At 44.8% G+C, this 23,178-nt stretch overlaps 1 protein-coding gene and 1 long non-coding RNA gene across 10 annotated transcripts in view; one reads left to right on the top strand and one right to left on the bottom strand.

Moving 5' to 3' along the window:
* The first annotated feature begins 380 nt into the window (after positions 1-380).
* On the top strand, positions 381-9,012 carry LOC135900485 (uncharacterized). Of its 9 annotated transcripts, XR_011514445.1 has the most exons (7): positions 632-775; positions 1,611-1,779; positions 2,529-2,628; positions 4,230-4,327; positions 4,831-5,005; positions 8,225-8,261; positions 8,793-9,012. It is a non-coding gene; the product is annotated as an uncharacterized lncRNA (long non-coding RNA). The 9 variants fall into 9 exon arrangements; XR_011514443.1 differs by lacking the exon at positions 8,225-8,261; XR_011514450.1 differs by lacking the exon at positions 4,831-5,005 and having other exon boundaries at positions 633-775.
* Positions 9,013-14,589: 5,577 nt separating this feature from the next.
* The window catches only part of LOC139060280 (uncharacterized), a 37,289-nt gene continuing 28,700 nt past the window's right edge, over positions 14,590-23,178 (bottom strand). Inside the window, exon 3 of the mRNA XM_070539376.1 lies at positions 14,590-14,736. Within this exon, the coding sequence (XP_070395477.1) occupies positions 14,590-14,736 (147 nt within the window). The remainder of the gene's footprint in view (positions 14,737-23,178) is intronic.

Raw genomic sequence — 23,178 nt, forward strand, 5'->3', positions numbered from 1 at the left:
GGACGTTGTGCTGCACAGCGGGGACAAAGATTGGTCTTGGGGCTTGGGCAAGCGTCATGACGGTGACCTGGTTGTCCGCAATTTGTACAGGCATCCGGACTGCCGCGGTATTGGGTGCAGCGGTGGATGGCTCCCATCTATTTGATGGAGTTCGGGACTGCGCTTGCGTCGAAGGTGATTAGGATGGAGTGCGTCTTTCCCATGCGTCTGGCTGCTAATATGGTGTGCTCTGGATTTGTTCTGACCAGGTCTTGGTAGAGTTGCGTTGGGGTCTCGTCGTCATAGGCGTTTGTGAGGACTCCTCTGGTAGCCCCCGGTGGAGGTGCCATGTGAGCTGCGCGCGGGTAGGTTCGGTCGATCTCCAATGGTGGGGTAGGTTGGCGTCTTCAGAGTCTCGGCTGTTGGGAAATTTGTTGTTGCCATGGTGAAAGTATTGTTGGTCGGGTAGATGCGTAAGCAGAAGTTGTCCGGTAGAGTGATTTGGATTTGTGTCTGCACTGCCTTCCTGAGTCGACGTGTTGGAATGTCTAGAGTCGCACTTCACCTCGCGGGTGAACGACCACTCTAAGAGCGTTGGGCGGGAGCGGCGGCAGTTACTTCCTGCGTTACACTGTGAGGCGAGCCTCCTTGGTCGCAGGCGGTAGGCGGGCCGGCGTCTTTCCGCTGCTGGTTGCGGCTGCTGCGTCGCGCGCCGCGTTCCTGGCGTTCGGGTTTGCTGCCTCGGAGGTAGCGTTGTCGGAGTTGAGGTGGTTTCGGCGAACTGGCTGGTCGGGAGGTATAGGCTTTATATAGAACTGGTGTCCAATCGTCTGACTGGAGCTCTTGTTCGGTTACGGTGTGGCCTTCAACCGTTACTTCCATGTTAACGGCTGGCGTCGCCGGCGGAGGGACGGAGTCCGAGTGAGGCTTAGCTAGGCGGCTGAGCGTCTCTCCGGAGCTGGGGAGCCGCCGAGGTCTCGAGGCCATCCGTGCCGCTCGCGGTGCCTCGGGGGTCCCTGGCTGGGAGCGGCGGTTCGGGCCGAAGTATGTGGGCCGTGGAGCAGTGGTTAGGCACGTCTGACCTCGACGAGCGCGCGTGGTATTCCAGGTGGCACCGGAGTTGGGCCGAAGCTGAAGCTTCCTCTTAAATTGGCGCGCCAGCAGTTGAGCAGTTCACGTTTCTGGATCTATCCTGTGTGTGCTTTCGCGCTTGTTGGCCGTTGCTAACTGTTGATCTTTTTTTTAAATACGAGGTCGTTACCTCGCCTCATTTGTAATGGATTTAAATAACGCTGTGTTGTTTAAGGATGATTACAGACGAACGCTTGTTTTTAACAGCTCATTATTTTCGAATGCGAATATCTTCGATGTTATGGTTGCTTGGAAAATACGTTAGGGTTGCTATTATCTGCAGCATGTGCTTGCTGTTAGATTTTAGCAGAAAAATTCGCGTCATGTTTGAGAAGGCATTAGTTTCGTACTGTCTGAACAGAGTTGCCGCGCAGTGCTAATTCTAATTTTTTCTTAAAGTATTTTGTGGTGTAGGAGTGCAATGCCTGATAACGTTCTGTGTGCTTGCAATGCATTTCGGGCATGTTATGATGGACATTCTTGCGTATTGGTTCATTTAGATACAGACGGCAGTCCGTCCAGGCAGCCTACCAAACACAACAGGATCTGCAGCAGTCACTTTGTAAATGGCGAGAAGTCGGACGATAAGAGAAGCCCCGTCTATCTACCAACCTTGCTTCCATGTGTGTACAGGTCCACTAATGTTGCTACTGCACACAGGTATGAAAGGTAAATGCTAAGTACAGTGCTCAATGTAAGTGTAAAAGAAATAAATTTATTCCTTTGTACAGCAGGATTCATCCATCACCAGCCTCCTTACCTTAAATGTTCCCTCTACACCTGCGAATTTCCCTTTCTCGTCCCTCCGCTTAGTCTTCTGCTTCCCTTCTCTCGCTATCCTATCTATTTCCCTAATAGATCACCTTTTATGTGTTCTATGCATTACATCATAACTAGTGGCAATCATAACTAAATACAGATTCAACCAAGGAGTCTGTTTAAAACCAGTAACAGATAATTAGAATCGAAAGATGTATTTAAGCAACAAGTCCTTCACGTTGCAAGGAAGGTTACTGTACAGCACAAGTTTTGTTTTGCATGCCCACATGCTCTCATTCATAAGTGGAGAGAATGTTAATAATACCTTTGGTTTTACACTTGTGGCTTCACTGCATGTGATAGTCAAGGTTATCTGGTCTCTCTAAATTCAGGTTTTCAAAATCTGGTGCCTTTATTTTAATACAGCAGTTATTATGACATTCTAATATTGGAATTATAAATGGTCTGGACAACTCTTGTTGCCATCAGTATAAAATTTCTCCCATTAGGAGCATTGTTCCAGCTACAGTTCTGGTACACAAATGCCACCTGTTAACTTTGCCAATGTACACATGTTGTTTGTATGAACAGACTTGTTTACTCTGAACAAGTACAATCTCTTTAGTGCATTGCCCATTTTGCTTAATAATATCATGCAGGCTCCGGTCACGTGAGCAGCACAAACAACCCACATGGCGCTGTGTGTTGCCAGTTCCTGATGACCAAGAATGCGGTGCTGTGACTACAGAGCACACCAGGGTAGGTATCCCCTTATCTGGGCAGATTACAAAGTTTTTAGGACTTAAAACTGTTTGCTATTGTAGAGTGCAATATTCACAACTTGAACAGATATACACACACAAGGTTACGCAAACACTCACTACGAACTGTTCATTGCTACAAACAGAAGCCAACCTTTATGCCTTGATGTCCTTGTGTACCCTTACCATAAACAAATTCTTTAAGCATTCCTCGACAAGCTGACCCTACAACTTAAATAGGAACAATCTTTAGTGCTAACTAAATCACCGTGACAGTTGTTCACCTATGGTGTTATCAGGAGCTGAACATATTTGGATGTTGCTTACAGCAATAAGGATGCTTTTTAACATGCCATACAGCTACCAGTGTGTTGAACATTTTAAGGATGGCTTTTACCAAAACAAGAGCTGAGAACTGCTCCATTCTCTGTCTCTGAAAGAACGTTTGCCCCTAAAAAGAAATGTCACAGCCTTGGTGTAGATGAAACATGCACTTGAATATGCAGCAACTCCCACTGCATGCCTCTTGTGGCCATGCAACACATTTTGTAACCGTTCATAGCAGTAATTCTAAGATGTCTAGCAACCAGGAAAACCCTATCAGGAAATTCGGTGTTTCAGGAATGGTAACGCAAATGTCAGAAAATTTCTGAGTACTCAGGAAAATTTCGCTTCAGTGTTATGATGAGGAGTACAAGCATTTTTATTGATGCTGGTATTATCAATGTGCCACAGTCTTTCTCACGTTTGAATCACAGTCGCAGCACCGACCACGCGAAAGGGTGCGTGGTCGGTGCCGCGACTGTGATTCAAACATGAGACATGTGCCCATGGTCGTCATGGTCACAGCTCATTATGACAAGAGGGGTGCATGCATGCAAGTGTGTGTGTTCGTACATTTACGCACATGTCCATGCAATACCTACTTGTGTGCGCCTTACACAAATAAGCTTAACAAGTGTTTATGCTAACTGCCTTAGAAAGTTGCGTTCTTGGTTGAACCAATTAGGCACCTTTCACAAAATAGCTGACAAAATTCACCCTTTGCTTGAGTTGAGTGGTTGGATGTGGTTACCTATCTTGCGCTCACATGGTAAACACAAAGAACTTGCAACGCTAGCTCTGTAGAAAAAATTGCAAGAATATTGAGGGACATACTGCAGTGATTCCTATTATATCCGTACATGTAAGTAATACGTAAGTGCCTATTTCATCTCTCATCTAGCTTTTACTTAGGACCAATGGCTCTTTTCTCCCCTCCCTCTTGTTTTCGTCCAATGTTACAAAGGTTGCACACTCATTTCAACTTGCACTGCCCGCCTTGCATTAGCACTCAAGTTCACTCACTCTCTCTATGGCCATTTACTTTCATGTCAACTTTCGCTGGTCACTTCACACTCATATCCATTCCTCAGAAGCAAGTGGGGCTAACCATGCATGATCATGTTTCTACTCTGCATTTCTTCAGTAGTGCTTGCAGCGTGAGAGTAAAATAGGACAAGTGATCGCTACGCTGCTGTTCCTTTGCATAGTGCAAAAATGAAGTTGAAAGGAGAAATAGCAAGAAGGTAATCCCACTGTGGCTTTGAATTTGTGCAGGTAGGAACGCAGACAGACCCTTGCACATAATTCTCGGAGGTGGACATATGCCAAGCCTGTTCTCTTGTTGTTTAAAGGAATGCGAAGCTGAGATGCAGGTAGGATGGGGCCTACGGGAGTAGCTTGTAAACATGATCTCACATGTGCTTGTTTACCGTGATGCGAAGCTACCTGTCTTTAATCACTTTAGTAGGATGGGCTTTTCAGTCCATTGTTTACAGTAGTCATCATTTTCCCATGGTGCGATAAATGCTGAATAAAAGAATAAATGGCTACTGTCATAGTCAACCATTAGCTTATATCCTATCGACTGCTGAATGAATGTTTGCAATAAGACTACAATCCATACCCAGAGACTTCCTAATTTCATCTTAACATAAAATTTTCTACTGGCATGGCTACACTTTCGTTTCATTGAATTTCACTCCGTCACTCTAACATGCCATTGATTGATTAAGTATTACATGCTGTACCGAATCCATTTTCTTGTCACGTTGATATAACTTGTCCAAAGTACGTCTTTCTCAGTCTTGAAGCAATGTTTGGGCATACAGTGGCTTTAAGATTGCTTTGTGCGTTCATTTGGTAACATCTGCTCTAGGTTGTTGTGCCCTGCAAGAAATAAAGCAAGGGTGCATCATGGGGAACATCCTACGACGTCAAGGATGCTGCATGTGACGCTGTGAACATCGAACACACTATCTCGATCCCAGGCTTCCGCAGTTGCGCCAGTGTGTCATCCTGCCCCAGTGAAAAAGCTTCTGACATTCTGAAGGGTATTACTGGGGTTTCACAGAGTGTTTTTATAAAGCTGCAGGGCATTCTAGCTCAGGCGCTCAATGTTAAGGGGAAAGAGGAAACCACAAATGCTTCAAACAAATTGCTTATCCTTTTGATGAAACTAAAACTAAACTTGTCGTACTCATCCTTGGCAGCGTTTTTTTGTTTCCACAGAACCACAGGTTAAAGACATTTTCTGCTGATCATTGCCATTCTCCATGCAAAAATGCGGCCAGTACTTTACTGGTCATCAGGGTCAACCATACAGCTGATGATGCCTTACTGCTTCAAGCCCGACTATGTAAACTGCAGCGTTGTCATCGACAAGCACGCACAGCCCATGAGAAAGTGCTCACGTATTCCAGCTACAAAGGAACCTACACTGTGAAATTCCTTGTAGGAATAACATCAATAAGGCATCATAAGCTATGTGTCAAGGCCTCATGGTGGCTGTGCCACCGACTCTCTCATCACATCTGACTGTGGCATATTGCGCATGCTTGAGCCAGGGGACCTTGTGCTTGCTGACAAGGGCTTTCCTCCAATCAGGAGTGCTCTTGTGGAGCGAGGAGTTAAATTTCAGATGCCAAACTTTACACGACCGAATGAGCCTTTCACGCGTGAGGAGGTTCTGAGCATATAAGGTATTGTGCAAAAATACATGTTGAGCGATGCATACAGCGTATGAAGCTTTTCGGTATATTGTCAGAAAGACATTCTGCTGATCTACTTCATTGGCAAAATCATTGACGTGTGCAGTGCTGGCACATTTGCAGGCTCCAATTATGAAAGACAAAGATTAGTGGGCATGCAACAAAAGTATAGTGTCGCTTCTCTAATGGTGCCTTAGCCCATATTCGCAAAATCTTTTTTACTCAGCGCTACATCTTGTCCCCGCAGAGGGTAAGAAACACTCTACCGCCCCTCACGGTTCGCTACATTTCAGAGTTACAATAATCCAGAAGAAAGGTGCTTAACCGAGGGGTCAATTTTTATTAGTGACATCATAAGAAGCCAACAAACACTGACACCAAGGGCAACATAGGGGAAATTACTTGTGCTTAATAAATGAAATAAAGAAACCATAAATAATGAAAATTAAAATGGATGAAAAAACAACTTGCGGCTGGTAGGAACCGAACCCACAACCTTTGCAAAAAGTATTTTATATATGCTAGGAGGCATTCCAATTCAAGAGTGAATTGTGAGTAATGGCCTTAATCGGATGTCATACCTATTTATATGGGCTTTAGCCTGATGTGTATACCTCTGCGAAAACTAAGCTGTACTGAATAGTTGCATGTTTATCACTAGGGCATCAAGCTGCAAGCTATAATATGCTTCTTTATCCTAATTGTTCAGTGCTTGTGGGACATGTGCAGAGAACGTGGTCACCAAATTGAAGTGATGCATTATGTAGCATATGCACGTGAAACTAGTTTGTAGCATTTGTGTTCGAGCCTGCTTAGCTATTCATCTTGTGAATTCGTAAGTTGTTTCACAACTTGTTTTGCTCACTGTGAGTTGGAATTGTTTTTCGCAGTACTTCTGTAACAGATTTTATTGACTTTGCAAATGTTTGTGAAGACCATTTGGAATTTATGCAGCTGTGCAACAACACTGAACTTCCTTTGTTTCATCTTCTCGTTATGCTGCCTTGTTCATGGTAGTGCACGTAAATGTGCAAGCATTTATACAGCTTTGAAATTTGTGACAATGCAACACATATTATGATGTTCGCATCAATGTAAAGGTTGACCAACTAGTAATGTGACAAAGTATGATGTGATGTGCAGCAAGTGAAAAACAGAAAACATTTGTTTTGATCTGAAGGGTGTGTAACCATTTTTGATGAAGCAGTGCCCATTTCTGTAGTAGTAGTTTCTAATTTTCCCGGCTTTAGTGGTTACTCATTCATCCTTAAATGTCAGCAACACAAGCATGGACTTGCTAATGTCTAGGATGCTCGCTTGTAGAAGATGGCCTTCAATTTCTTGTTCCTTGTATTCACAGTGTGCTTTTCGCAGCTTGTTTCTCAAGAAAAGGCTCTTGTACCTCAAGAAAGCTTTGTTGGCCTTTATTTTCAGGTCCATTTTACCTGAATGTTCTCACGATCCACAATGTTGCTTACTATTCCCAAACAGTTCTTAAGGGTTGTTGTGTAACAAGCATCGCCATCACCAGCCTATTTAAGCCCACTGCAGCATGAAAGCCTCTCCCAGAGATCTCAATTCACTCCAGCTTTGCACCAGCTCATCACATCTTAGGCCTGCAAATTTCCCAATTTTATTACACCACCTAATTCTCTGCCCTACTCGACTGCACTTCCCTTCTGTTGGCACCCATTCTTTGACTCTAACAGACTATTGGTTGCCTGCCTTATGCATTATATGTCGTGCTTAGCTCCCTTTCTTTCCTCTTAATACCAACTAGACTCGGTTACCCTCGGTTGCTCTCGAATATGCACATCAGCGTTTTGTCTCATTAACATTATGCCTATAGGTAATGTTCCACTACCATATAGTTTCTATATGGTAATGAAACTATAGAACATATACAGTTCTATAGTTTCTGTACCAGTAGAATGCAGTAATTGACAATTGACAAGAACTTAATTGAAGTGGCCTGAGAAACATGACTTCAGCTCCACCAATCAAGTTGGTGGTTCCGCCCACGACGGGACCCGGAGTTGGTGACTCTCTGTGATGTCGCGGGCCCTCTGGATGGGCTATAGTTGATGCGTGAATTCCGAGCTTTTCAGCAAGGTGTCCCACTTGGACTTGTATTGAAGTTTGGAGCCCACATTATACAGGCATAGCGAGAGCATGTGGTTGAAGGAGCAGCATGCATGACCACGTTTGAAGCACGACTGCAGGAAGTTGGGGTCTATCCAACTCAGTGCTCTGGGGGTGAGGTACGATCTCATCTGTAAGAGCCTGAAAGTAACGGCCTAAGCCCTATTCAATTTCAGTGATTGTGCACTTTTCGACTGAAGGGAAAAAGGGACAGGCAGTGGTAAACTGCCTGTCCTGGTTTGGTAATGCCTGCCATATGTGCCGCAACCTCTTTTTTCTTTTTCTGCAGGTAAGGCATTTTTTGTGTTCTTACCTTACTTTTTTCCTCACCCTACAATATTAATTTTGTAAATTTCAACTTTCGAGTTGTTAATTCCCTTGTCCTTATCCATTTCTTTATAACCACCCAATTCACGGCAGCCAGTCTCCCACTGTGGGTATGGGTCGCAACACTCAGGTGAGCAGCAGGAACAACAATCCCTAGACAGGATTTTCAAAATGACTTACCGAGGCTAACAGACGAACATGCTCTGATGCTGGAACTTCGAGACAGGGTGCAAACATATCGGGCACCCCATTTCAAACACCATACTGCTGACACGGCATTATCTGGCCGTTGTCCTGCTAAATGGAAGAACCACAAAATATATATATATATATATTTTTTATATATATATTTTGTGTGAATTTTTTTCAAATTCAAAATCAGTTTATTCAAACGACTAATAAGAAGTACATGTGAATCATCTGGGCCCCTAGCCTTCTCGGCTAGACTTGGGCCCATGCAGGAAGTGCGAAAAAATCCTGTAAATACTTGCTTAAAATGAGCTTCAAAATCTTTCGCACCTCTTTTGACCGAAGCTTCTCGTCTTCTAGTTGATGCATTAGTGCTTGAAAAGCACCACATCGCTTTGCCAGCCTCTGAGCTCTTTTAGATGCTCAACTAATGCTTCTAACTTTGTTCTCCCTTGACTCGGTTCTTTTGCAGGTGACAGGACTTACACTCAACATTTATCTGCAAGGTCTCTGGTGGTTCCTGCGCCTTGCATATAGAAGGCTCTCACTTGTTTTTTGCAGTAAAGACGGGCAAGAAGAACAAAACAGTGAATGAAACACTTCAGTTAATGTAGTGCTTATCAACAGTTAACAATGCATTGACTTCACAATACATAATCAACACTGTGATTCAGTACTATCTTTTAAACTTACTTTTGTGCTCTGTGTTTACTTTGAATAAGTTGCACCAAGGAAAGTGCTATAGTCTATGTTCTGCAGGTTTGCTGTAAATACTGGAAGCACAATTAAAATACACCTAGTTCATCACCCAAGCATCTACCAATCCAGTCGAAGCATTTAAAATCGAAGTGGATGGAACAAACAAAACCCAGTCATCTTGGCCAATCAGCATGCATCCATGCTTCATGCAGAATGGTATCGTTCAAAAACTGATGGATATCGCAATGTTTACTTGGAAGTAATTTGATTTCTACAACCTTAACATGTAAAGGTGTCCATAATTATTGTGTCATTCATTTTTACGTTCGAAGTATACAACCCATATATTACTGCCAAAGTTGAAGGCAGCAAACCTGAGAATTCAAGCATGCATGTATTCACAGTATTTTTATTGCAGATATACGAGAGCAAATAAATGCACTTGGTGTGCTTGAGATGTTGACTTTGCACAAACTCATCTATTTACCTTAAAAAAGCACTCGCATGAAAATTTTGTGTCCTGCTTTTCTTGTTTTCTTTAGGCGTTGCCAACTCCATGGTTATGGTACTAAGCCCTATTTTCTTGAGAGCATGCAAAATGAATGTACTTACAGGACCTTTCCTATGACCCCTACAAAATGTGCATCAAGCGCCACGCTACTTCAGATGTGAAAAAGGAGACTTCCGATGTCACCGAAAACAGAGTTGGCGGGGCGAGGTGGTTGAAGGTTGTACAATGACTGGGTCAATGAAAGCTGCCATACTGGCCCTTGCAATTGTTCGCTTCTCTTGGAAACGCAAGCCGACGCTATTTCCACTCTTGACCCGATGAGTGTTCAATGGATTCGGCTGTAGGCATCACAGCCATATTGTGTGTGTACCCGTCGCTGTGTTTAGTCCCACGAGACTGCCACAACGGCTTTCGGTTATCTTTTGAGTAACGTTTCTCACGGCCGAATCTGCACTGCTCTTGGCACATGTTTTAATATGGTCGTCATGAAAGATACTAGTATAGTTATGTGTGGCGCACTGAGGAAAGTGAGGCTCCATAATGTAATTAAGGGGTCGAGGGCTATACAAGAAAGTAATGGAACAGGAAAAACATTTTCTGTCAGTACTTGTTTAAAGCGGGTTTACATAAGGGGTGGGTGTACAGAAAGATTGTGTCAACAGGTAGTCGATCACCTTCTCAGAAAAAAAATGATGGGCAGGCGACGGCAGTAATATACTTAGGAAGCCTGTTTCAGGCTGCACAAGGAAAGAAGCATGACAAAAAATCAACAATTCTTACGCATGTGCAATAAGGTTGCATTTGGTGACCGATACGGTGAGATATGTATGCCGGTGAGGTAGTGTAAATAATGCTATTAAGTGATGAAAACAAAAGCCTACGGAACAGGCAAATGGTGACTCTGCATTCGCAGAAAGATTATTCTCAACCCAGACTTGCTTTAAGGGTGGTAATGTTAAGTAAATGAATCTGGTGGCATGATATTGTACCACCTCACGGTCATCTACTAAGCATGCTCAGTGTGGGGACCATATAGGTGACGGATAATACTGTTTCGGGGAGATAAGTCATTTGTAGGCCTGCAATTTATTCCCTTAGGTATTTTGGATGAGCCTAGCTTGTCAACATGATACCAGTAAACTTTGCATCAGACGAGCTCAGCTCGCCCACCGCTATATTCCCGTTTTCAAAGTAGTTTGGAAGAATAGAGTGCGTTGACTTAGAATTCTTTACAGCTTGGATGGCTGCGCAGTGTCGGTAGTCAAAACTGGCATTTATTGAATTTTTTGTGTTTAGTACATAGATGACAGCACTTTTTCGGCATTTGAAGGCCAGCATTTATTCTGTCCTTCTGTTAAACCACATAGATCACAGCACTTTGTCATTGCTTTGAGACCATGTTTTTGAAATCAGGCTTGCAGAATAGTTGATTTTGAAGCAGTAGAATATAAAGCATTTTTCTTGTTTCCTACTGTACTGTTTGTTGCAATGACAAATACATGTACAATGCCTAGCGAAGAAGTATAATCAGGTTTGCATGTGTAGAGTATGAAGTAAATTGGTTGAAAATGCTTTTTAAGTACTTTGGAAAAACAGAAGCTTCAAAATACGCTATAAAAGAAAGAAGCGAAACAAGGTCACTTTTCAGCCAAATAATAAAGTGTTGACATATTTTGGCTTGTGACGAAGGTGGTGTTCAGGTGATGCTTTGTAACTGACAGAAACCATGTATAAAGGATTCAATGCGCTACAATACTAGTAAAGTGCATGAGCTTCACAGTGCAAGTTGTTTTAAAGCAAAACAAGCCTTAAAATATTGGAGTACAGCTTCTGTTATGGCCGTCTATATTCCATCTCATTAATTTCATGTAGTGCAGCGCAGGCTAGGTGTCGTGTCAGCCGTTCGGTAATGGGAATCAGCAATGTGTGGCGAGATGTGATGGGGGATCGCCTTTTATGCACCACTAATGCTACCCCGAAAAGTCCACCCAGTGGGTCTCACAAGGAACACAGTCCTAGACAAACCATGTAGCAGCCCATCTGGTTGGTTGATCTGACCCATAACTATTGCAATTATGCACAGATTTAGTAAGACAAAGTAGTCAGCCTTATGCTGTAAAGAAAGAAAGCCTAAAGAAAAAGTTAAAGTGCAGTACTAGATTCATGTTGCTTTCCTTTAGCTGTTCTTTTTACTTCATTTCATTAACCTTCTATGAACGAGTGTTGTCAACACTAGTCTATAAAGGGTTAATGAAAAATTTGTGAGCCATACCACTCTGTGAAGGTGTATGTCCAGCAAAGCTGTTGAAAACCACCGGTACAAGTGCTACGAGTGGTATGCAATGATTCATGGCTGTAGAGTAATGGTAGTAGTGCCATGTCAGAGCAAAGGTAGGAATGGGAGTAATCGTAATTTTGACATCACACTACTGCTCATAGCAGTGCTGAAACTACATCGAAAACAGTTGCTAGGCTGGTTGTGTTACATACGAAAGGCTGCGGACATCACACACCACGTTGAAAGCCGGCATCGAACCTTTACCGGAAATGTTTGTGGGGAGCATTACGTCCTGCACATTGCTATCACGAGGGTCTTATTAATTACATATGTGGTTTGGATTCTTTTTTTGAACTTCTTCTCTATTGACACATATGCTGTTCTGTATGTTGGATGCGTGATCCCAAGGAATGTGTAAGCACTGTTCGTTGCACTTTGCAGAGTGCTTGTAGCCTCTGCCTTACAGGGGTTTGAGACATTGCATTTTTTTATTGTTTACGAGGGTATGAGCCATTGATGATGACAGTTTTCAACACGCTGTTCAACACGCAGAGGCACGATTCCAAAGAATGCAAGCAGTGTTCGCTTCACTTTGCTGAGGGCTTGTAGCTTCTGCCTCACTGGGCTATGAGCCATTACATTTCTTGCTTGCTTACGGTTGTATGAGTCATTGATGATGATAGATCATGTAGACCAAGAAAAGAAATACAGGGAACCCTAGCCACATACAGCGTCGCCATAATAAATTTCTTGCTTGCCGAGTTTCGGTTTTCACTAGAGAGTTTCTGACCAAATGTCTTCGGCCGACACTGAATGACAGGCAGCCAGCCTCATTTCTTGGTTGCGAGAAGGAACAGAGGATGAGGAAGAAGTTTACCACATGGCTTGCTTACTTTTGAAAGCAGTCACAGGAGACAACCGACGTGAGATGTCGGACTACATGCATCCTCACACACATAACATGAAGCAAATGCAGTGTGCACCTATGGTTCACATGTGATGCAACGCTATATGTACAAGTTCCAAATGAAGCCATAGATGACCTGGGAAGAAGCCCACTTCCAGTTTTTTGCCTGGTGTTGCTCCCCTATTGCTGTTTCCACAAAAAGTTTTTTCTTTCCTGCAGTTGCAATGTATGTTGCACATTTAGGTGGAAAATAAACATTTTCGGTGGTAATTATATGGTGTGGTCTTCAAGGGTTATATTTATATTGAACTTTATTTCACACTTACATACCTAGTCAATGTCTTTAACGTCTGTTTTTCTTTCTTGAGCCCCCTCTCGGGGCCTTTTAATTTCTCATTGGAGTAGCATGCGCCCAACTACACACATCCCGGCAGACATGTGCTTTGCAATAAAAAGCTCTCTCTCCATCTTTAGCATTGTCCTTCAAAACTGAAATTTGCATTCGACACGTGCTTCTTCATTCTGAGGCCCAGTGGTTTGTTCCTCTAGACAGAAATGACTGGGCTGGACATACACATCATACATAACTTGCACACCCACATTAAGTTCTACAGGCAAACATCCCAGCAGCAATCGTATTGTGTGTCCTTATTGCCCCCATCAAAATGAGACGACGACGACCCAGATTTGATCCCGCACCCTCAGACTTAGCAGTGCAATGCCAAGGCCACCAAGACGAGTTGTCCTTATTAGCAACATATCTTCCTTAAAGAGGATATGCTGTATGGCTGGTTAATATACGGTGATAATGAAGAAAGGAAAACTATGGCACTGGTTGGCTTTAGTAACGGGAATGCCCCTTCAATATCTGAAGTTGATTATAATATTGCCCAAAAATTTGTCTCGAAATATGATGTGTGCCCAACTTATTATTCCAAGAACTGGGTCCAGTGATGTCAGCTGCGTACAAGCATGTGTCCAATAGCTTCTAACTGGACGAGCTCAAACCAACTAGCACCGGCACGCTGTACGTCCTAGTGGTTTTAGTGTAATCAAAAGATTTGGATGACGACCCCTCGCACTGCAAGGTTGGCACAACATTTTATGACCAGTTAGGTCGTATGCAAAAAAATGGCAAGAGAAAGATTTATAGTCTTTTACTCAATGCCTAAGCAAGGCTGCATCATCAATCGACGGACCAGAGGGAATCAATCGCATTGAGGTCCCGATAAAAGTCGAGCATGCAGAACACGTCCTCGCTGGCGGAGCAGTCTTCTCGGTCGTCGTCATCGGCCTGGTAGTCCTCTTCAGCTGACATATTGGCGTGGTCGATAGTGGTAGTCGCGATCCCGTCGTCGACGGTCATCGCGGAGAAGCCACTCACGTTCAACTCGCGTTGACTACGTGAGACTTCACAACTTTCGTCAAGTCTCGTGGCGGGGGCCGCGGTGTGCTGGCTTGCTTTGGGCGTGGCAGGCTCACTTGATGAGCCGTTCTGCGGGATGGGCATCAAAAACCTGTCCGCAAGCGCAGCCAACGGCTTTATGTCCCCGCTGCCGCAAAGCCGGGAAAATGCTCCTGGCGCCATTTCAGTGCCTTCGGGCAGCGTTGAAACGCTACTGCTATTAGGCGACACCGGCATCGTGCGTACACGGTACGGTGTCGTACGCTGTCGGGCACTCATTTGCCTTATGCTCCTACGGAAGCGCTCCCGTCGAGCTGCGTTCAGTGTCTGCCTGATGGCCGCGAGATCCTGACTCCGCACTGTCGCTCTCCTGTCTTCAGGAAATGACGCCAACAGTTGCGACATGATGCTGCCGGTGCCATAAAGCGCCCAGGCTTGTTCCATTAGGCCCTCTAACCGCGAGCGAGCTTCACACCGAAGATCTGGCAGTGACTTCAGCTGGAGCGCTACCGTAGTCGACGGCTTCTCGGGGAGAAGTCCCCCGGGTGTGCTTCTCGTAGAGACGTTCTGGTGGTCGAAAGCACTCCTGTTTTTGACTACTTTCGCTTTGTACTCGCTGCCAAGAGTCACAGTAGGGACAGTGAACGCATAAGCAACTTAACGCAAGGGCGATTCTCGAGTCATTGTTCAAAAAGACAGCACGGTAGCCAGCAAGAATCGGCACGTGATATGAACGGATGTCTAGCAACTGCATTGAAACGGGGTGGTGGCACCTGCCACCTAGTAGATCCCCAAATCGCTCTCCGATATGTGAAAAAAAAAAAAAAAAATCCTAGAGAAAGGAAAAGGTAAGAGGAAAAGGAAAATAATAGAGGCTTATTACATTATAAAGGAAGGAAATAAATGTGTAAGCGCTCCCTCTCTTGCCTTGTCGGCAAAAGAAATAGGTAGCCAGCTAACTGGCCCGCATGAAAATGCCTCATCGAGATCTGGGGCTGGACACGCATGGCGGCTGCACGGCCGCCATTATGTGCCATGTTTACTCTCTGATTGGCTGTCGAGAGGTCACGTGTTTTGAAATTTGTGCCGGGAAGCTGAAGTATTGCAAAATGCAATTTTGCGTTTTCATCAAGATGACGAAACGTGACGTGGAGCTGCAAATTTTATAAACTAATACATTTTTTTGGTTCTTGGCAGATATATTGTGATGTTAGCGCTTCAAAAAGAATGTGAGCGGTAGCGTGCAGAAGCCAGTGCAATGCATCTGCAATTGCGCGAATATGTGGTGGCGATCCACGGAGGAAGGAAACGGAGGAGAGGCCCTACCCCCTCTGCGCGCTAGGAGAAAAGTGTGGCGGAAAGGACGTATAGGTTCTCATTTTTTTGTTGCTTTTTTATTTTTTTTTTGCTGCATGGCCACGCCTTTTGGGCCACAATGGCGGCGTTGTTCTGATTTTTTGAGCGCTCACACGTGTTGCTCTGGTAGGTTTCGTGCCGTGGCAAAGGCGCTGTGTGGGCGGGTTTGCGTTAGTCACCGTGTCTTGTTGCACCTGCACCTGCACCGTGCTCTGCCGGATGTTGCGCGAGCGCGCGCGCTCCGCGCGCGAAACCACGCGCAGCGCGGCGTGGTTTCGCGAAAGATGTAAACAAGAGAGGAGGGTGGCACAAAAGGCGGAGCATCACCATGAGCAACGCCAACTTCCGGCTTCACTTTTGCTTCACAAAGAGTGACGTCAGGGCCTCTCCTTAGTTTCCTTCCTCCGTGTGGCGATCCAAGATATGCGCCATGCCAGCTTGCTGATTGGCTGAAGGAATATCTCGTGAGGAGCGTCACAGGAAGGGCCGTTTCGTAATCGTCATTTTGACGATGCGTGACGTTGCGCTGGGCCGCCATTGCTGAGATTTTCCGCCATAATTTTTGCTGCGACGAGCCGCGCGAATTATGCTAATGGACAGCCATATGCAATGGCAGCCGAGAGGAATGCGTATCGCCACATTTTCCCCGTCGTTTGACGCCACGAAAATCTTTTGTTCATAACGCGTGCTCATAGTATTTGCATCGCTCTCGGTTGGTGCTGGCATTTGTGTTTTGGGCCATCGTTTTTTAAAAGAACGCGTTTATACGAAATAATATTGGTTGAATATAGCAAACTTTCAGCAATGTTGTCCACTTTTCACTGCTGCATTTGTATTGTAATCGAGATTAATGCCTTTTCGCACAATCAAAAGTTATGACAACGGCCTCTTTCTAACTTATAAAAAGAAATGTACGCAAGGCGGCGCCTTGGAGTTTCCTCCCGCGGTGCGAGTAACCAGCGAAATGAACAAGAGATGGCAGCGCCGGCGCTTGCGTCGCTCTAGTGGATATCTCTGGCGCGCGCAACGCTATCGGTGATATTCGGCCGTTTCTCAGCCAGCCGAGTCGGGCTGAGTCACTTGCGTTTCACGAAATAGCGATAACGTGGCCTAGAACGTGCGCGCATCACCACTGGTAGGTCGCGTATGTTGTCTCAAGAAAGAAAACAAGCGCGTTGGCTCCAACATGCGATGACTCATTCCATTTTCCAGGGACACGCATCCGAGCTACTGAAGCAGACGACGGCTTGTACGCAGCAGACGACGGAAGCGAGAAGCGTTTTCGACAGAATAATCATACGCTTTGAGATAGCTGCTTTATTTTTACTGCGGTGCAAAACTGTTTTGCTTTACCGATAACGCTACATTGAGTGCCTTCATTTCAGTTTCTTAGGCGAAACGTCAAGTTGGCGTCACGTTACGTAAGCAAAACCGGGCCACCAGCGCCATTTTGTTTGCGTCGCGCCTACGTCACGCATCGAAGAAAATGGCGGAATGTCCAGAATAGCGCCCCTTGCTAACCCAGGGCGCTATTCTGGACCTACTGAACTCCAGACCTGCACAGATCTCCCCCCTCCAGCACGCCTGGTCTAGTTCGCCTCTTTCGCCGCTAGGGAAAGAACGTATGAGCGGAGTGGCGCTAGTTATAACCTGTTCGCTGTCGTCTGCTTCTGCGATCTGTTCAGCGCTTGTCTTGCCATTTGGGCAGGCACAAAGCTCTTGTACTGGCGGTAAATTAATAAATTCACAAATATACAAAAGCAAACATATTTGCGAATGGTTTTCGCTTGAATAGTGAAACTACAAGAGGAGGAGCGGTGCAAGAAATGTAAAGAACGAGCTTAGGTGGCAGCCGCAATGCTAGATCGACGGCATAAATTTCCCTTTCCTAGCCTCCATAAGAGACTGGAAAAATTGTCTTAAAAAGATTCATAGGATAATCTAGTTTTTTTAGTTGTTTACAGATAGCCTAGTGTCGTATATGACATGAGAATTTACTGCTGTGTGCCGTAATGAAAGGCAGATGACCTGGTAAAAGTATATAGTAAAAGCATTCACGAGTACAAGTCCTCCGCCCGATATGTGCAATAGGTTGATCGATTCTGTTTCATGGAAAGGTGAGCATACCTTGTTTTTATTGTCGTTGGTTGCCTAGCTCAGTAGAAAGCTTGCAAAAAATAAAGCGATCCCAGTGCTATAAAACGTGCTGCACTGCAAGCCTTAAATCGTCTCACGGGACTCTTTTCAAACTGTAAAGCTAGCTTTTCTGCGTGGTACGGCAGCAGCATAACGGTGGTGCTTAAGATACGTACGCAGTGAAGCTGTGTGTGTAATTCACTTTTTGAACTCACGACGCATTCACGGACAACTTTTGAGAGTTAAAATGAGTGGTAATCGTTCTGTCGTCGAATATTACGGTGGTTTCAAGTTTCTAAAGAGCGCAGAAGCGAATTTTACAACGTGTAGAATAAAACTGTTGTGTACTTTGCGAACTCTATACACAATGTGATTTATAATAATCTGCTTGAAAGAGGCAATAGGAGCGGCTATTTAACGCTATTTTAGAGAGCAGCGGACTACACGCTCCGACATTTTTTAGGTTCGGGCAGTCAACTTTTGGAGCCAAGTGACCGATCAAAGCCTTGTGACATCACTGTCACTGTGTTAGCAAAAATCATCAACTAGACAAGCAGTTCGTCACAACACAACAGCTGCCGTACTAATTACAACGCCGCACAGCCGCCCACCGCGTAGCAGACGAACAGGTTATAAAAGCGCCACCTACGGCCGTCGCTTGAACGAAAGTGGGCGCAAGCTGCTCCCATAGAAGCCAGATATCTGTGCAGGTCTGGAGTTCCAGTAGGTCGTGTTCTGGACATTCCGTCATTTTCTGCGGTGCGTGACGTAGGCGCGACGCAAACAAAATGGCGCTGGTGGCCCAGTTTTGCTTACGTAACGTGACGCCAACTTGACGTTTCGCCTAAGAAATTGAAATGAAGGCACTGAATATAGCGTTATCGGTAAAGCAAAACAGTTTTCCTCCGCAGTTAAAATAAAGCAGCTATCTCAAAGCGTATGATTATTCCGTCGAAAACGCTTCTCGCTTCCGTCGTCTGCTGCGTACAAGCCATCGTCTGCTTCAATAGCTAGGATGCGTGTCCCCGGAAAACGGAATGAGTCATCGCATGTTGGCGCCAACGCGCTTGTTTTCTTGCTTAAGACAACATATGCGACCTACCAGTGGTGATGCACGCACGTTCTAGGCGACGTTATCGCTATCTGGTGAAACGCAAGTGACTCAGCCCGACTCGGCTGGCTGAGAAACGGCCGAATATCACCGATAGCGTTGCGCACGCCAGAGACATCCACTAGAGCGACGCAAGCGCCGGCGCTGCCACCTCTTGTTTATTTCGCTAGTTACTCGCACCGACGGAGGAAACTTCAAGGCGCCGCCTTGCGTACATTTCTTTTTGTAAATTAGAAAGAGGCCGTTGTCATAACTTTTGATTGTGCGAAAAGGCATTAATCTTGATTACAATACAAATTCAGCAGTGAGAAGTGGACAACATTGCCGAACGTTTGCTATGTTCAACCAATATTATTTCGTATAAACGCGTTCTTTTAAAAAATGATGGCTCCAAACACAAATGCCAGCACCACCCGAGAGCGATTCAAATACTATGAGCACGCGTTATAAACAAAAGATTTTCGTGGTGCCAAACGACGGGGAAAATGTGGCGATACGCATTCCTCTCAGCTGCCATTGCAGATGGCTGTCCATTAGCATAATTCGCGCGGCTCGTCGCAGCAAAAATTATGGCGGAAAATTTCAGCAATGGCGGCCCAGCGCAACGTCACGCATCGTCAAAATGACGATTACGAAACAGCCCTTCCTGTGACGCTCCTCATGAGATATTCCTTCAGCCAATCAGCAAGCTGGCATGGCGCATATCTTGAATCGCCACCACATATTCGCGCAATTGCAGATGCATTGCACTGGCTTCTGCACGCTACCGCTCACATTCTTTTTGAAGCGCTGACATCACAATATATCTGCCAAGGACCAAAAAAATGTATTAGTCCATAAATTTTGCAGCTCCACGTCCCGTTTCGTCATCTTGATGAAAACGCAAAATTGCATTTTGCAATACTTCCGCTTCCCGGCACAAATTTCAAAACACATGACCTTTCGACAGCCAATCAGAGAGTGAACATGGCGGATAATGGCGGCCGTGCAGCCGCCATGCTATAGTGCCTAGAATGTAATGGCTAGTGTGCCGTCCACCCGCTGTTTTCAATGGAGGAGTGTGGCGCCGCCTGCAATGAATGCCCACGGTGGCCGACAGAGGTCGCTGCCGCACGGGTGGGTGCAGACTGCGCGTGTCGTCTGCTTCGCATATCAGTTTCGCAGCTTTTGCGTCGGTTTCTATGTTGGCGTTTTCAGTGTTATTACAGCGTTGCGTGTTTGTTCTTGGTGTTGTCAAAGAGTGAGTGCGTCGCTACTGTGTTCGTGTGCCTGTCATTACAAGAACTATGTGGCGGCGGTGAAATTATTCCGAAGAGACAGTGCAGGGAGAGGACCTGCTTTGTGCCATTGTGTCGAAGCGGTTACCGCTTGAACAAAGGGTGTGTATCCTTGTTCACTCCACCAGTGATACGAAGAGGCAGCAGAATGGGCAAGAATGATCAGGAGAGCGGACAGAAGGCCGGTACCAACTGCTGTGGTTTGTGAAAAACATTTCGAAAACAGCTTAGTCGAACGCGCGTTCTGTATCACCGCGATAAACCACGCCTGAAACCCTACGCTACACCCACGATGTTTCCTGCGTATCCTAAGTATGCACCTTACTTTTCGTGAGTACCAGGGGAAAAAAACAAGAAAAAAGGAGCAGTAGTGCTTTGATCTACTACTGTTATGTTGCACGAAATATCACTGCCCAAAATTCTTGACCACAGTGTGCAGGCTTCCTTTGCGTAAGTAAAGCTGAAGCTAGTGCCGACGCTGCTTCACTATTGCACTACGCATTTTTGACAATGGAGGCCTTGTCTATCTTAGTCAGACCTTGTTAACCGCTGTGAAGGCTGTGGAAGATACTTTTACTGTGTTCTTTAGCAAAAACAAGTTACATGTAGCGAGTCTAGCTGATTTTTCAGGTCAGCTGCAGACACTGGCCTTTCCCCAACTAGGGTGCCCAGAGCATGAAAAACCAGCTTTGACAACACTTGTGAAGTTCTATGTTTTCTTGAGGTTTCGTTTTTTTTGTAAAAGCCATCAACAAAGAGAGGGAAGCGCAAATTTCAACGACAGAAGCTCTTTAAACTGCGTCACTGCCACTAGATCTATCTTCTTCATGTATGTGTGCATTATCTCATCTAGGCCTGACTTATATGCCCACGTTTGACTTGTCGCGCGAAAATAAAATATTTGTTACGCTTAAATGAAACATCTGTTTCCCATTTTCGTTCACTTATATCAGACATAAATAGAAATCTGCATGTGTGTACCAGGTATTAAAAAATGTATAGTACACAGAACAACGCGTGCAGTCCATTTTACAGGCAAATCTTTTTACTTATTCTCCTATCCTCGTGGCCCAATGGGCATTATGAGGACATGGGTACATAGTAGGGGTGTGCGAATATTGAAATTTTCGAATACGAATCGAATACGAATAAGGCGAAAAACTGTCTTCGAATATCGAATCGAATATCGAATATATGTGTAGTATTAAAAAATTGCAAAACGAGGTAACAATAGTTTTATTACCCTTTTAAAAATAATATTGCGTTTTACGAGGTTGCTTCAGGTTAAAGAGGCACTCATTTTAGGTAATGCACTCAGGTAATGTCAGGTAATGCTCTGTCAGGTAAACGCTTGTTACAGATTTTCGCGAAGGAAAATTGACTGCTCAACATGTTCAGAAAGTAAGGGCTCTCTATGCACTGTGACAACATTTGTCCAGGTAACATTTTCTCGGTGCATATTTCATTGCGCATACTTACAAAGCCCGAAAGTACATCATATATTGTTATGAAAGAGCCCTGGAATAAAGCTTGGTAAAAAAAAATCGGAACTGATCATGTCTCACGGGGCCTGATGCAGATAGACTGGAACAGAGCGTACACATTCATAGTAAGGTTCGTTACAGCACTTAAGATCACAGTACTGTAACGCTGTGTCGGCTTTTGGTACCTTCTTTTGTCCTTGTTCTGTGTTGCGCTGTAACGAACCTAACTATGAATCCCAACCAACTGGCCCAACATGCCATCTTGATGCGGAGCATACAGATAATGAGCGGATCATGTGAAGCTCTCAGTGAATAAACATGTTCTTAGGAGAATGTGGAGCAAGCATATAATTCGTTAATTGCTAAATTATTCACAGTTTGTCCGAATATTCGCCGTTTCGACAATTATTCGGCCATCCTCGAATATTCGGGAATTTACGAATATGCATTTCTCGAATCGAATACGCTTCGAATAAGGAAAATATTCGATTCGTATTCGAAATTTCGAATATTCGCACACCCCTAGTACATAGTTTACAAACAATCAAAAACACTCAAACCTATGAGGACAACAATAAGATAATAGGCAGAAATAGCAGCAAATAAAATAAAAAGAAAGTACAGCGAAATTCAAGTCATTTCAAAAGATGATCGGTTACAGCAGTTTTCAATGGTTATGCATTAATATAACATCAATGGAACAGTAACGTAACCTTAGAATTCCTTTACTTTATTAGAATGAAAAATGTAATCTAGAACTTGCCCTTAAAAAATACGCTGCCATCATATGGCTAGAATAAAAAACCAGTGTCCTTAGCTATCGCCGAAAAGACACGAAGGCGAACGCCTTGTGAAGCCTACTGTAATTCACCTTAATGCACCCTAATCTTCCTTAATTAATACACCTTAATCCCCTTAATTCAACCTAATCCCCCTTAATCCAATCACTATATTCAATAGTTCAATTTGCTAATCATTTAGCATCTCTTATACACGGCTGAACATGCTTTGGTTCGTTTCTGGCCTTCCTTGGATCGTGTGATATGTTCTGTACCTCGCAACACGGCCTTGGAACATAGAGATCTAAGGCATTTGCCTTAAAAATTACGTTTTCTCTTCGCCAGCCTAGATACACATCAGGTTCCCCGCTCGAAGCCGAGCTGAGATAGCACACGCTTTTCACGCAAGCGACAAGCGCTAGAGAAACCTCTTGTAATCGAAACAAACCCTGATTTATAAATCAGGTGCCCACATTTGAACTGTGCTGCTGCTACGGCTTAATAAAAACAAAAAGCGCAGCAGCTCGCTTGCCGATGCTGTGGAAACACGGCGGGCTACGCAGACCCGATGGTGCCGCGGCACCCACCTGCGCTGCAGCGCTCCTAGCGGCAGCCGCCGGCATTCATTGCATCCGGTGCCACCCGGGAGGCCGCGGACGGTACACTAGCCAGTATATTCTAGGCACTATAGCTATGGTGTCTAGCTATCTAGACACCCTACTATAGCCATGCGTGTCCAGGGGCCGAATCCTATAACGGTTCGGAATACGAACCGTTCGCTTCGCCGCTTACGTCACTAGATGTGCCACTCCCAAGCCGGCGGTGGAAGAAGGGGAGGACGTGACCAATAGATGAGAGGGTGCCACCTCTGAAGTGCACGTCATTATATGACGAGCTAATCGAGGAATTGCAGAA

This window comes from Dermacentor albipictus, chromosome 5 (genome assembly GCF_038994185.2).
Source record: "Dermacentor albipictus isolate Rhodes 1998 colony chromosome 5, USDA_Dalb.pri_finalv2, whole genome shotgun sequence".
Classification (NCBI taxonomy): domain Eukaryota; kingdom Metazoa; phylum Arthropoda; class Arachnida; order Ixodida; family Ixodidae; genus Dermacentor; species Dermacentor albipictus.